The sequence below is a fragment of the Martes martes genome (genome assembly GCF_963455335.1).
Source record: "Martes martes genome assembly, chromosome: 9".
NCBI classification, from domain to species: Eukaryota; Metazoa; Chordata; class Mammalia; order Carnivora; family Mustelidae; genus Martes; species Martes martes.
Genome location: NC_137896.1, coordinates 119,801,029 through 119,816,111, shown reverse-complemented (window position 1 = coordinate 119,816,111; position 15,083 = coordinate 119,801,029). Strand labels below are relative to the sequence as shown.

The window sequence follows — 15,083 nt, the reverse complement described above, 5'->3', positions numbered from 1 at the left end:
TCTATCAGAACACATGAAATGCAAAAATAGAAAATCACAGGAAAGAAGTTCTTAAGTGCTTACATAAGAGGAAAAAAGTCAGAAAATAAATGGCCCAAGTTACCTAACATAAGAAGTTGGAAAAAGAACATCAGAATTCCCTTAAGTAAAAAGGAGAAAGTAATAAACACAATAGCACAAAATAATGAGGCAGAAACAAAGATACACAGAAAGGACCAACATAGCCAAAGTTCCTTGAAAAGACCAATAAAATTGACAAAATTTTGGAAAAGGAAAAATAAAATCAGAATCTCTGAGCCGGGAGGCCTGTCACCAAGCATTTTATAGACTCACTTATTCCTCAGCACCAGAGTTAAGAACCATTGCTCTACCTTACCACCACCTTCTATTTTTCTTAGTAATTTTATATCATATAAGAATCATAAGCTACCAAACTGGGGCACCTGGGTTGCTCAGTGGGTTAAAGCCTCTGCCTTCGGCTCAGGTCATGATCCCAGGGTCCTGGAATCGAGCCCCACATCGGGCTCTCTGCTTAGCAGGGAGCCTGCTTCCTCCTCTCCCTCTCTGCCTGCCTCTCTGCCTACTTGTGATCTCTCTCTGTCAAATAATAAATAATATCTTTGAAAAAAATATCATAAGCTACCAAATTCCTTCTATGTAATTTATTCCACTCTTCTTTCAATAAATATTTATCGAGCTACTGGGGCTACCAACATGAATAGATGTGATCCTTATTCTCAGAGCACTCAGAGTCTACAAGAGAAAATACTAAGCACAGAAAGAATAGCAGGGAATTTAAAGATACTGCCTAAAAAACAGAAAGGCTTAAGAATATTATAGAAAGGATGGGGCACCTGAGTGGCTCAGTGGGTTAAAGCCTCTGCCTTCAGCTCAGGTCATGATCCCAGGGTCCTGGGATCGAGCCCCGCATCAAGCCCCACATCGGGCTCTCTGCTCAGCAAGGAGCCGGCTTCCTCATCTCTCTCTCTCTCTGCCCGCCTCTCTGCCTACTTGTGATCTCTATCGGTCAAATAAATAAATAAAATCTTAAGGAAAAAAAAGAATATTATAGAAAGGAATAATAATAAAGGTCACACAACATGAAAAAATACAACTTAACTAAATTATTAAATTATTAGGACTGCTTTCATGCTATATGGCAGAGGTGAGTCACTGTGACAGAAAATTCATCATATGGCCTGGAAATCCTAAAATATTTACTTTCTGACCCTTTAAGGACAAGATTGCCAGCCCTAGCATAAATTTACAGAGTAAAGGAGAAATATATCCATCTCAAGAGAAGCAGAAAATATTTGATAAAATTTGATACTCACTCATGATTTAAAGAAAATAAGAGTAATAACTCTTGGTAAATTAGAACCAAGAAGTAGTTCCTTCACCTGATAAACGACACAAAACCTGCAACAAATATCATTTTAACAGTGAAATATTACCTCTATCTCCATTAAAGTAAAAAATAAGACAATGATGACTGCCATCCTCCCTATTCTTCTATCTATCTATGAGAGGGCGCCTGGGTAGCTCAGTTGAGCATCCAACTCTTGATTCTGGCTCTGGTCATGATCTCAGGTTTCCAGGATCGAGCCCTATGTCAGGCTCCACGTTCAGCAGGGAGTCTGGTGTCCCTCTCCCTCTGCCCCTCCCCCTGCTCATTCTCCCTCTCTCTCTCTCAAATAAATAAAATCCTTTAAAAAAAAAAGAATTTAACTATATTCATCTAGGCTATCATTGAAAATAGAAGGAGAGATAAACAGCTTCCAGGACAAACAATAACTAAAAGAATTTGTAAACACCAAACCAGCTCTACAGGAAATATTGAAAGGGGTCCTCTAAGCAAAGAGAGAGGCTAAAAGTAGTAGACCAGAAAGAAACAGAGACAATATACAGTAACACTCACCTTACAGGCAATACAGTGGCACTAAATTCATATCTCTCAGTAGTTACCCTGAATGTAAATGGGCTAAATGCCCCAATCAAAAGACAAAGGGTACCAGAATGGATTAAAAAAACCAAAACCCATCAATATGCTGTCCACAAGAAACTCATTTTAGACCCAAAGACACCTCCAGATTTAAAGTGAGGAGGTGGAAAACAATTTACCATGCTAATGGACATCAAAAGAAAGCTGGGGTGGCAATCCTTAAATCAGATAAATTAGGTTTTAACCCAAAGACTATAATAAAAGATGAGGAAGGACACCATATCATACTCAAAGGGTCTGTCCAACAAAAAGATCTAACAATTTTAAATATCTATGTCCCTAATATGGGAGCAGCCAACTATATAAATCAATTAATAACAAAATCAAAGAAACACATCGACAATAATAATAGTAGGGGACTTTAACACCCCCTCACTGAGATGGTAAGATCATCCAAGCAAAAGATCAACAAGGAAATAAAGGCCTTAAATGACACACTAGACCAAATGGACATTACAGATACATTCAGAACATTCCATCCCAAAGCAACAGAATATGCATTCTTCTCCAGTGCACATGGAACGTTCTCCAGAATAGATCACATCCTGGGTCACAAATCAGGTCTCAACTGGCACCAAAAGATTGGGATCATTCCCTGCATATTTTCAGACTACAATGCTCTGAAGCTAGAACTCAATCACAAGAGGAAATTTGGAAGGAACCCAAATACATGGAGGCGAAAGAGCATCCTACTAAGAATGAATGGGTCAACCAGGAAATTAAAGAACTGAAAAAATTCATGGAAACAAATGATAATGAAAACACAATGGTTCAAAATCTGTGGGACACAGCAAAGGCAGTCCTGAGAGAAAAATATATAGCAATACAAACCTTTCTCAAGAAACAAGAAAGGGGGGGGCACCTGGGTGGCTCAGTGGGTCAAAGCCTCTGCTTTTGGCTCAGATCATAGTCCCGGGGTCCTGGGATCGAGCCCCGCATTGGGCTCTCTGCTCAGCAGGGAGCCTGCTTCCCTCTCTCTCTGCCTGCCTCTCTGCCTACTTGTGATCTCTGTCTGTCAAATAAATAAAATCTTTAAAAAAAAAAAAAAACAAAAAAGAAAGGTCTCAAATATACAACCTAACCCTACACCTGAAGGAGCTGGAGAAAGAACAACAAAGAAAGCCTAAACCCAGCAGGAGAAGAGAAATAATAAAGATCAGAGCAGAAATCAATGAAATAGAAACCAAAAAAAAACCAGTAGAACAAATCAATGAAACTAGGAGCTAGTTCTTTGAAAGAATTAATAAGATTGACAAACCCCTGGCCAGACTTCTCAAAAAGAAAAGAGAAAGGACCCAAATAAATAAAATCACGAATGAAAGAGGACAGATCACAACCAACACCAAAGAAATACAAACAATTATAAGAACATATTATGAGCAATTATACACCAGCAAATTTGACAATCTGGAATAAATGAATGCATTCCTAGAGACGTATAAACTACCAAAACTGAACCAGGAAGAAATAGAAAACCTGAACAGACCCATAACCAGTAAAGAGATTGAAGCAGTCATCAAAAATCTCCCAACAAACAGGAGTCCAGGGCCAGACGGCTTCCCAGGGGAACTGTACCAAACATTCAAAGAAGAATTAATACCTATTCTCCTGAAACTGTTCCAAAAAAATAGAAATGGAAGGAAAACTTCCAAACTCATTTTTTTTTAAGATTTTTTATGTATTTGACAGACGGAAATCACAAGTAGGCAGAGAAACAGGCGGAGAGAGAGGAGGGAGCAGGCTCCCCACTGAGCAGAGAGCCTGATGCAGGGCTCGATCCCAGGACCCTGGGATCATGACCTGAGCCAAAGGCAGAGGCTTTAACCCACTGAGCCACCCAGGTGCCCCCCAAACTCATTTTTTGAGGCCAGCATTACCCTGATCCCAAAACCAGAGAAAGACCCCATCAAAAAAAGAGAATTACAGACCAATATTCTTGATGAACACGGATGCGAAAATTCTCACCAAAATATTAGCCAATAGGATCCAACAGTACATTAAAAGGATTATTCACTACGACCAAGTGGGATTTATTCCTGGGCTGCAAGGTTGGTTCAACATCCGCAAATCAATCAATGTGATACAATACATTAATAAAAGAAAGAATAAGAGCCATAGGGTACTCTCAATAGATGCTGAAAAAGCACTTGATAAAGTACAGCATCTTTCCTGATCAAAACTCTTCAAAGTGTAGGGATAGAGGGTACATACCTCAATATCATCAAAGCCATCTATGAAAAACCCACAGCATATTGCACCCAAAACCTTAAGCTACCTAGGAATAAACCTAACCAAAGAGGCAAAGAATCCGTACTCAGAAATCTATAAAGTACTCATGAAAGAAATTGAGGAAGACACAAAGAAATGGAAAAACGTTCCATACTCATGGATTGGAAGAACAAATACTGTGAAAATGTCTATGCCATCTAAACCAATCTACACGTTTAATGCAATCCCTATCAAAATACCATCTACTTTTTTCAAAGAAATGGAACAAAGAATCCTAAAATTTATATGGAACCAGAAAAGACCTCAAATAGCCAGAGGAATGTTGAAAAAGAAAGACAAAGTTGGTGGCATCACAATTTCAGACTTCAAGCTCTATTACAAAGCTGTCATCATCAAGACAGTATGGTACTGGCACAAAAACAGACACATAGATCAATGGAACAGAATAGGGAGCCCAGAAATAGACCCTCAACACTACAGTCAACTAATCTTTGACAAAGCAGGAAAGAATGTCCAATGGAAAAAAGACAGTCTCTTCAACAAATGGTGTTGGGAAAATTGGACAGCCACATGCAGAAGAATTAAACTGGACCATTTTCTTACACCACACACAAAAATAGACTCAAAATGGATGAAGGACCTCAATGTGAGAAAGGAAGCCATCAAAATCCTTCAGGAGAACACAGGTAGCAACCTATTTGACCTCAGCCGCAGCAACTTCTTCCTAGAAACATCGCCAAAGGCAAGGGAAGCAAGGGCAAAAATGAACTATTAGGACTTCATCAAGATCAAAAGCTTTTGCAACAAAATAGTCAACAAAACCAGAAGACAATTGACAGAATCGGAGAAGATATTTGCAAACGACATATCAGATAAAGGGCTAGTATCCAAAATCTATAAAACTTATCAAACTCAACACCCAAAGAACAAATAATCCAATCAAGAAATGGGCAGAGGACATGAATAGACATTTCTGCAAAGACGACATCCAGATGGCCAACAGACACATGAAAAAGTGCTCCACATCACTCAACATCAGGGAAATACAAATCAAAACCACAATGAGATACCACCTCACACCAGTCAGAATGGCTAAAATTAACAAGTCAGGAAATGACAGATGTTGGTGAGGATGCCGAGAAAGGGGAACCCTCCTACACTGTTGGTGGGAATGCAATCTGGTGCAACCACTCTGGAAAACAGCATGGACGTTCCTCAAAAAGTTGAAAACAGAGCTGCCCTATGACCCAGCAATCGCACTACTGGGTATCTACCCTTAAGATACAAATGTAGTGATCCGAAGGGGCACATGCACCCAAATGTTTATAGCAGCAATGTCCACAATAGCCAAACTATGGAAAGAACCTAGATGTCCATCAACAGATGAATGAATAAAGAATGTATACACACACACACACACACACACACACACACACACACACACAATGGAATACTATGCAGTCATCAAAAGAAATGAAATCTTGCCATTTGCAACAATGTGGATCAAACTAGAAGGTATTATGCTGAGCGAAATAACTCAATCGGAGAAAGACAATTATCATATGATCTCCCTGATATAAAGAATTTGAGAGGCAATGTGGGGGGTTTGGGGGGTAGGGAAGGAAAAAATGAAACAAGATGGGATCGGGAGGGAGGGAGACAAACCATAAGAGACTCCTAATCTCTCAAACAAACTGAGGGTTGCTCGGGGGAGAGGGGTAGGGAGAGGGTGGTGGGGTTATGGACATTGGGGAGGGTATGTGCTATGGTGAGTGCTGTGAAGTGTGTATACCTGGCGATTCACAGATCTGTACCCCTGGGGCTAATAATACATTATATGTTAATAAAAAATTAAAAATTAAAAAAAAATTCCTAAGAAAAAGAAAACAAACAAACAAAAAAAGAATTTAAAATATAGTAGCCAAAACTATCTTTCTTTAAAAATAATATAGTGCCTTGGGGCGCCTGGATGGCTCAGTGGGTTAAAGCCTCTGCCTTTGGCTCAGGTCATGATCCCAGGGTCCTGGGTTCGAGCCCCGCATCAGTCTCTCTGCTCAGCGGGGAGCCTGCTTCCTCCTCTCTCTCTCTGCCTGCCTCTCTGCCTACTTGTGATCTCTATCAAATAAATAAATAAAATCTTTAAAAAATAATAATAATAATAATATAGTCCCAAAGAATGTACAACATCAAGAATAAACTCTCATGTAAACCACAAATTTTGGGTGTTAAAATTTGTCAACACAGGCCCATTTGTTGTAGCGAATGTACCCTCTGGTGGGGGGGTGTTGTTAACAGGGGAAGTCATGCATGTGTGCTACGGGGAACTTGCTGTACCTCCCTCTTAGTTTTACTGTGAACCTAAAACTGCTCTAAAATAGTGAGGTCTTGGGGTGCCTGGGTGGCTTAGTGGGTTAAGCCTCTGCCTTCTGCTCAGGTCATGATCTCAGGGTTCTGGGATCGAGCCCCGCATCGGGCTCTCTGCTAGTGGGGAGCCTGCTTCCCCCTTGTGATCTCTATCTCTGTGTCAAATAAATAAATAAAATCTTTTTCTTAAAAAAAGTGAAGTCTTAAAAAAGTTATGGATATACCTACATGTAAAAATCTATTAATTACCCACTGAGACTAATAAAACAGAAAGATCAGTGAATTCAAAATTGCCATAAAACCAACCCAAAACTTAGATGGTAGAATCCTATGATAAGGCTGGCAAAAGATGACTTTTACATCCATAGAAGGTAATAATGCTGGAGATCTGGGGGGATGTTGGAAAGGAGAGAGTAGAACTTTTAGCAGCAGACACCACTGTCACCAGTGCAATTCTTCCTATGAAGAAAGAGGGGAGACAAGAAGCCATACTCACCAAACACCTCCAAAACTGTCCATATCCTTGAGTTTGTTACAGAGAAAGGCAATTTGTCTGAGCTCTATGTGTCAGAATGATGACATTCATGAAGCAGCAAACCCAATTCTTCACAGAATACCCATTTCCTATGCCACAGTAGTACTCTAACCTGGTTGTGCTCTCTCTCATGGTCACGTTTATTTACGGAAGGCACCCCAGGCACTTCTTACTATCAGGATTTGTTTATCAACTTGGTTTCCTTATTTTGTATGTTTCCCCTCACCAAAATGTAAGCAATATGCAAGAAGTCAGGGACTGTGTTTTGTTCTCCCCTTAACCTTAGCACCTAGTACAGTGCCTAGAACATAAAAGATCTTCAATAAATGTGTTAAAAAATTAATGAAAATATGACCCCTATGCTGAGCCTTGAATGGTAAGCAGGAACAAGGCTGATGAAGGTGGACCCACCTGCATAAGCAAAGGCCCAAAGATGGCAAATGCGTGATCCATATAGGTCTGCTTGAGATTCTCTCCCTGCCCCTCTCTCTCTGCCCCTAGGCCCACTTGCACTCTCTCTTTCTGTCTCTAAAATAAATAAATCTTTTTTTAAAAAATGGAACACGGGGCGCCTGGGTGGCTCAGTGGGTTAAAGCCTCTGCCTTGGGCACGGGTCATGATCTCAGGGTCCTGGGATGGAGCTCCGCATCGGGCTCTCTGCTCAGCTCTCTGCCTGCTTCCTTGTCTCTCTCTGCCTGCCTTTCCGCCTACTTGTGATCTCTGCCTGTCAAATAAATAAATAAAATCTTTAAAAAAAAATTAAAAAATTAAAAAATAAATAAAAAATGGAACATGCTAGTGCTTAAAGTTATGACTTCATCAGGAAAAAAAAGAAAAGGCAACCCCACACGTACAAACAAGGAACCCAGAAGCACTCAGGACTCACGCATTTCTATGAACAGCTGCCTCTTCTCGGCCATCGTCTTCCGCTTGTTTCCACTTTCCTCAATCATCCTATAAACAAAAAAACATACAATAAACCACTGCAATTTGATAATTCATCAAAGGGCTTATCATTCTGTTATGAAGAGGTACAGGAAACCAAGTTGTATATGCATTTAAGAGACAATCAGTAAAAATAAAGCAGAAGCCCGAAAAAGACAAGACACTGTCCCTTTATTTACTTGATAGCTTCTAAAATATGACAAAGTCAATAATTAAATGAGCTCATACACTTGCTTCCTGTGCTGAAAATATGGGGCTATGTCTTATTTCTAACTTTGATTATTTTCTCTGCTAAGTCCTGGATTAGTTGGGACACAGCTTCCCATAACCCTACTGTTTTACACAGATAAACATGGTACTAAATATAATTTAGAAAATAATTATAATGAAAGGCTAAACTAAAGAACATAACAGTTATTAGCATATACACAAAAGACATAAATAAAATCTTCTATTTTCATAGTAAATAATATTGAACAAAGAAAGTATTCATACCCAGGGTGCCTGGGTGGCTCAGTGGGTTAAGCCTCTGCCTTTGGCTCAGGTCATGATCCCAGGGTCCTGGGATCAAGCCCACATCCCATGCAGCTCTCTGCTCAGCAGGGAGCCTGCTTCCCCCTCTCTCTCTGCCTGCCTCTCTGCCTACTTGTGATCTCTCTCTCTGTCAAATAAATAAATAAAATCTTTAAAAAAAAAAAAAAGTATTCATCCCCAAACTCAAAGAACTCCTAGAGATAATTTTTTTCAAGATTTTATTTATTTATTTGACAGACAGAGATCACAAGCAGGCAGAGAGGCAGGCAGAGAGAGAGGGAGAGGGGGAGAAGCAGGCTCCCCACTGAGCAGAGAGCCCCATGCGGAGCTCGATCCCAGGACCCTGGGATCATGACCTGAGCCAAAGGCAGAGGCTTAACCCACTGAGCCACCCAGGCCCCCCTTGAGATAAATTTTTTTATCACACAGTAATAGTTCAGGTTGTCACACATAGGCTACACCAGTCTCTCTGTTAAAACTCTGTCCATGTGTTACCTCATTTAATCCTTCCAACAACCCTAGATACTGGTATCATTATTATTATCCCCATTTTATAGATTAGGAAACAGCATGGAAAAGAACACTAACTTGCTTGAGGGTACAACTCAGAAGTGGTAGAGTCAATTCCCACCCTTTCACTAAACTTCTTACATAATCCTTGCTTTCACATGCATGCTGCCAAATCTCCACACTTAAAAAGCTGGAGAACAAAAAAGCCCATTGCACAGACCCTACTGATGCAAAATCCATGATCATTTCAGCTGAATTTTGCCTTATTCTGTGAAGAAAAAGTATCTAGACAGAGCATAAGCCAAACAATTTCCCTAAGGAGATTAAACTTATAAATCATGGAGTGATTTATAGCACCGTCTCAAATATATTAGAATCACAAATTAAATGTTGACTAGACAAATTACATATCCATTAAAACAAGGTGCCTGGTAAAGGTTTAGTTTTAAATATATCCTAAAGAAAATTTTAAAATTACCATTCTACAACTAATATTTTGATAATTAAGACCAATCTTTTCCTAAATCACTGATGTATTACCAAGTAGGCTTTAACACACATGATGGTTACTTAAAAATTTACCTCCAAGAGAAAAAAATTTTAAATAGGAAGAAAGCTGAAAGACAAAGCAACCAGAAACAGCAAAATGTAATGAAAGGTAGGTCCTAGAGAAAAAAACAAGGGTTGGTACCAGTAGCCTGTAATTACAAAGGAAGAAAGATATTTAAAAGTTTACTGCCTCCTCCCCAAACTTGGTCTCTCACTAGGTAATACAAAAAAAATTTTTTTTTGACAGTCAGAAATCACAAGTAGGCAGAGAGGCAGGCAGAGAGAGAGGGGGAAGCAGGCTCCCCAATGAGCAGAGAGCCCGATGTGGGGCTCGATCCCAGGACCCTGGGATCATGACCTGAGCCGAAGGCAGAGGCATTAAACCACTGAGCCACCCAGGCGCCCCCTAAGGCAAAGGCTTTAATCCACTGAGCCACCCAGGCGCCTCAGTAATACAAATTTTAAATGCTAACCTTAGATTCAAAGATAATATCATAATATCCTTTATAACACATCTCATTATAGCATTTTTCTACTTTTCGCTATTTCTCTACACCACTTTTTTTCAAGTAGAGCCTAAGAATTTCTGGAGATCTCTAATTTCTTCATGACGATTTTCTAAATTTTGTCTTTATTTCCAAATTAATCTCAAAAAAATTAATATAACTATATTCTGGGTCATTGAGATGCCTACAAAACTACAATGCTAAGACAAAAAATATCAACACTCTATAAATTTAAGGAAGACCCAAAGTTTTATCATGTTCATTATGTCCAGAAACAATACAAAATTCTTTGGCAAACGACCAACCAAGAAAATCTTAACTCACAAGGGAAATGACAATCAACAGAAGCTACTGATAAGACAGAGATGATGGAGGAACCTGATAGAGACTTTAAAGTAGCAGTTAGGGGCGTCTGGGTGGCTCAGTGGGTTAAGCCTCTGCTTTCCGCTCAGGTCATGATCCCAGGGTCCTGGGATAGAGCCCCGCATCGGGCTCTCTGCTCAGCAGGGAGCCTGCTTTCCCCCCACCCACCTGCCTCTCCACCTACTTGTGATCTCTGTCTATCAAATAAATAAATAAAGTCTTTTTTAAAAAAGTAGCAGTTAGAAAAATGCCTAAATTAGCAATCGCAAACATTCTTGAAATAAGAGTTAAAATCTTAAGTGTTAGCAGAGAAAGAAAAGATACGAAAGGAACCAAATGGAAATCTTAGAACTAAAATATACAGTCATGGGGGAGGACTGGATGAACTCAACAGTAGAATGGAAATGACAGAGGAAAGAGTCAGTAAACTTTAAGATATATCAAGCAGAAATTATCCCATCTGAGGGGGGGGGAGCAAGAGAGAGGTTTTGTTTGTTTGTTTGTTTGTTTCTTAAAGGAATAAAGCCTCAGGGACTGAGTGGACAAAAACAAAAGATCCAACATTCACCATGTACTCAGAATCCCAGAAGGAGAGAAAAAGGAGTGTGGCAACGTGGTGCTACACAATACATGAAGACATACTAGCTGAAAACTTACCAAGTTCAGTGAATGACATACCTATGAATTCAAGAAACTGAGCAAACAAGCTAAAGCCAAAGAAACTAACTATAACGGTCATATCATAATCAAATTGCTGAGAGACAAAGAAAAAATCTTGAAAGAAGAGTAAAAGAACATTTTACATACAGGATAGGGACCAGCCAATTTTTTTCTTAAAGAGCCAAACAGTAAATATTTGAGGTTTGCGGGTCATGTGGTCTGTCACCACTACTCACCATCACTACTGCAGCGTGAAAGCAGCCACAGACAATATGTAGACAAATGAGTATGGCTTTGTTGAAAGTTTATTTTTAAAACAAACAGGTAGTCAACCCACAGAACAGAGCCTACCCCTGTTGAGAGGAGTGACGACATGATTACTGCAGATTTCTCATCAGAAACTATGGAAGTCAGAAGATGGCGGAGCAATGCTTTTACACTGAGAGAATATCATCCTTTCAGAAACTAAAGAAAACTGAGAGAATTTGTAGTCAGGAGACATGCTCTAAAATAAGCTAAGGAGGGGTGCCTAGGTGGCTCAGTGGGTTAAGCCTCTGCCTTTGGCTCAGGTCATGATCCCGGGGTCCTGGGATCGAGCCCCGCATCTGGCTCTCTGCTCAGCAGAGGGCCTGCTTCCCCCTCTCTCTCTGCCTGCCTCTCTGCCTACTTGTGATCTCTGCCTCTCAACTAAATAAATAAAATCTAAAAAAAATAAAATAAAATAAGGAAAGCTCTTCAGGGGGCGCCTGGGTGGCTCACTTGTTAAGCGGCTGCCTTCGGCTCAGGTCATGATCCTGGGGTCCTGGGATCGAGCCCTGCATCTGGCTCCCTGCTTAGTGGGAAGCCTGCTTCTCCCTCTCCCACTCCCCCTGCTTGTGTTCCCTCTCTTGCTGTCTGTCAAATAAATAAATAAAATCTTTCAAAAAAGTTTTTCTTTAGAAAGGGAAAACAATTACAAAATGTTACAAATGAAGAACCACAAAAGATCTTAGAAAAAAATAACACCAGTTTCATACAATTGCTACCAGAAAATACAAAAGAACAACTTTCGAATCATTTTAAAAAGCCAGTAATATCCTGATACCCAAAATAGACAAAGACAGTACAAAAACAAATGCCTCTCATGAACACAGACACAAAAACCCTCAACAACAAGTAAAATCCTCAACCAATCAAGCCATATATAAAAACCTTGGAAGCAGTGGGAGTTTATCCCAGGAATGGAAGGCCAATTCAACATTTGAAAATTAATCAATATAATCCAACATATTAACAATCTAATAAAAAATGTTTATATCAGATGCAAAAAGAGCATTTGACAAAATACAATGTTCATTCCTGAAGATAAACTCTCTGAAAACTAGAAATAAAACCTTTCTACACCTGATAAAGGGCACCTACAGAATTCTGATTATGAAAGTAGGTAAGTTAATTCACAGTCAAGATTCTCCTGAACCCTCTGGGCCAGAAAAAGTGGTTCCCTTGCCCTGGATACAAGATGGCAACCTTCTCTGCCTAAAGACCATGAAAAGGCCTCATCCAAGATGCATGCCTCAGAAGATGCTAACCCTTCTCAGGATCCGTCCCTACCTCTATCACTGATTCCAGGCTAATAACCAGGGTCAAGTCCTGGCATCATGGAAATAGGGAGGTACTGTTCTTACTTGGGATGGAAAGGGGTAATTCACCAAAACAGCTATTGGACCTGATGAAATGCACTGGTGGGACCTGGGAGAACATACCTGGGAATGAGCTTGGGGACCAAGTATAAGGTTGGTGAGAAGAACTGTTGATATAAGGGTACTTCCACATGCCACAGGATTTAATGTTCCAGAAAGGACACCAAGAGCCAGGACTAATGTGCAGCTAGATTGGCTCATTTAAGCCTCGGGGTGAGGAGGATTGATGACCTTACAGAAAATGAACTGAAGATGCTGGAACCGCATGGCAGAGGATAAAGAAAAGAGCCAGAAGAGGGCCCCCCTGCCCATATCTCCTAATCTCTGCCAATTCTACCTCTACTGGACTGACAGCATCTGCTTTAAAAATAAAACAAAACCAGGAGCACCTGGCCAGCTCAGTTAGTAGAGCATGTGACTCTTGAACTCGGGGTTGTGGGTTTGAGCCCCATGCTGGGTGCAGAGAATACTTAAAAATAAAATCTTTGGGGTGCCTGGGTAGCTCAGTGGGTTGGGCCGCTGCCTTCGGCTCAGGTCGTGATCCTGGGGTCCTGGGATCGAGTCCCGCATCGGACTCTCTGCTTCGGCGGGGACCCTGCATCCCCCTATCTCTCTCTGCCTGCCTCTCTGCCTACTAGGGCTCTCTGTCAAATTTAAAAATAAATAAATAAATAAATCTTTTTAAAAATAAATAAATAAAATCTTTAAGGGGCACCTGAACGGCTCAGTCAGTTGAGTGTAGGACTCTTGATCTCAGCTCTGGTCTTGATCTCAGGGTCATGAGTTCAGGCCCCACGTTGGACTTCACACTGGATATAGAGCCAACATAAAAATAAAATAAAATCTTAAGGGGCCCTGGGTGGCTCAGTGGGTTAAGCCTCTGCCTTTGGCTCAGGTCAAGATCTCAGGGTCCTAGGATAGAGACCTGCATCGAGCTCTCTGCTCAGCAGGGAGTCTGCTTCACCCTCTTTCTCTGCCTGCCTCTCTGCCTACTTGTGATCTCTGTCTGTCAAATAAATAAATAAAATCTTAAAAAAAAAAAAGAAACTTAAAAAAAAAAAAAAGGAAACAAAACAAACAAAAACTGATGGCTTTCTCTGACTTCTGAAGCCCATTTTGTTCCCTGCATGCCAAGCCTGAAATACTGCAGATTCACTACCCTCTGTGGTGAGGATACACCAGTGACCAGGAGATACTCTGCCTCCCTTCCCCCTCAAGAAGCTGAACTCTGAGGACATGCTTTATAACGGCTCCTGGAATTCCCCAGCAGGAATAAGCTCCAGTTACTCATAGCCATAACTCGTAACTCACTTAAAACAAATCCTTTATTTGCTAAACTTCCCTTCCCTATCTCACTTCATGGTCCCCTATTGGTATTTCCTGGGATAATCTTCAAAACAAAATACTTGCACTCAAATCCTTGTCTGAGTCAGCTTCTGGGGAAACTTTAACTAAAACATTAAGTCTTTTCACTTCAACCAAGTCTACAATGCAGATGACATAAAATCCAAATTTATAGGTTGCATATAAACTACAATTACTATACATGACTTCCTTGACCTTCCTGATAGGTGAATCCATCCAGTGCTCTATGGATACTAACCACTAACGCTTTGTAGTTATGATTTTAACAGTTCCACACTCAACAAATACCTACTACTACTGCCATACCCGATTGTATGTCCTTGTCCTTCTGATATAACCTTGAAAATCAACACTTACATGAATGCAAGTACATCTCTTTACTTCCTTCCACTCGCACTCCTGGCACTTTGCCTTTCCTTAGCCTCATGATCAAGAGGTAACCAACACCTCATATCATTCCCTTCGCACACTAACTCTGATTTCAAACCCTGCCGTTTCCTTCCTCATGATCACTCATATCCACCCTTTTTTCCCCTTTCGCCTGCCAAAATCTTTGTCCACGTGAATGCACAAATACAATTCCTTTTTTTTTTTTTTAGATTTTATTTATTTATTTGACAGAGAGAAAGAGAGCACAAGCAAGGGGAGCAGCAGGCAGAGGGAGAAGGAGGCTCCCTGTTGAGCAGGGAGCCTGATGCGGGACTCGATCCCAGGACCCTGGGATCATGATCTGAACTGAGCCACCCAGGCGCCCCCCACAGATACAATTCTGTGACACCGTGATCTCAGACGCTGCACCCACATCTTCTGGTAGTTCATCCTGTGGACGGACAGGGAAGTCC

The 15,083-nt window shown here is 40.6% G+C and overlaps 1 protein-coding gene across 2 annotated transcripts in view; it reads right to left on the bottom strand.

Moving 5' to 3' along the window:
• DTNB (dystrobrevin beta) overlaps positions 1-15,083 on the bottom strand; it is a gene marked incomplete at its 3' end in the record, with an annotated part of 122,573 nt that overhangs the window by 87,545 nt on the left and 19,945 nt on the right. For both annotated transcript variants that reach the window (XM_080814469.1, XM_080814470.1), the window contains exon 2: positions 8,017-8,084. In XM_080814469.1, coding sequence (XP_080670595.1) covers positions 8,017-8,083 — 67 coding nt within the window. In that variant the 5' untranslated portion in view covers position 8,084. The remainder of the gene's footprint in view (positions 1-8,016; positions 8,085-15,083) is intronic.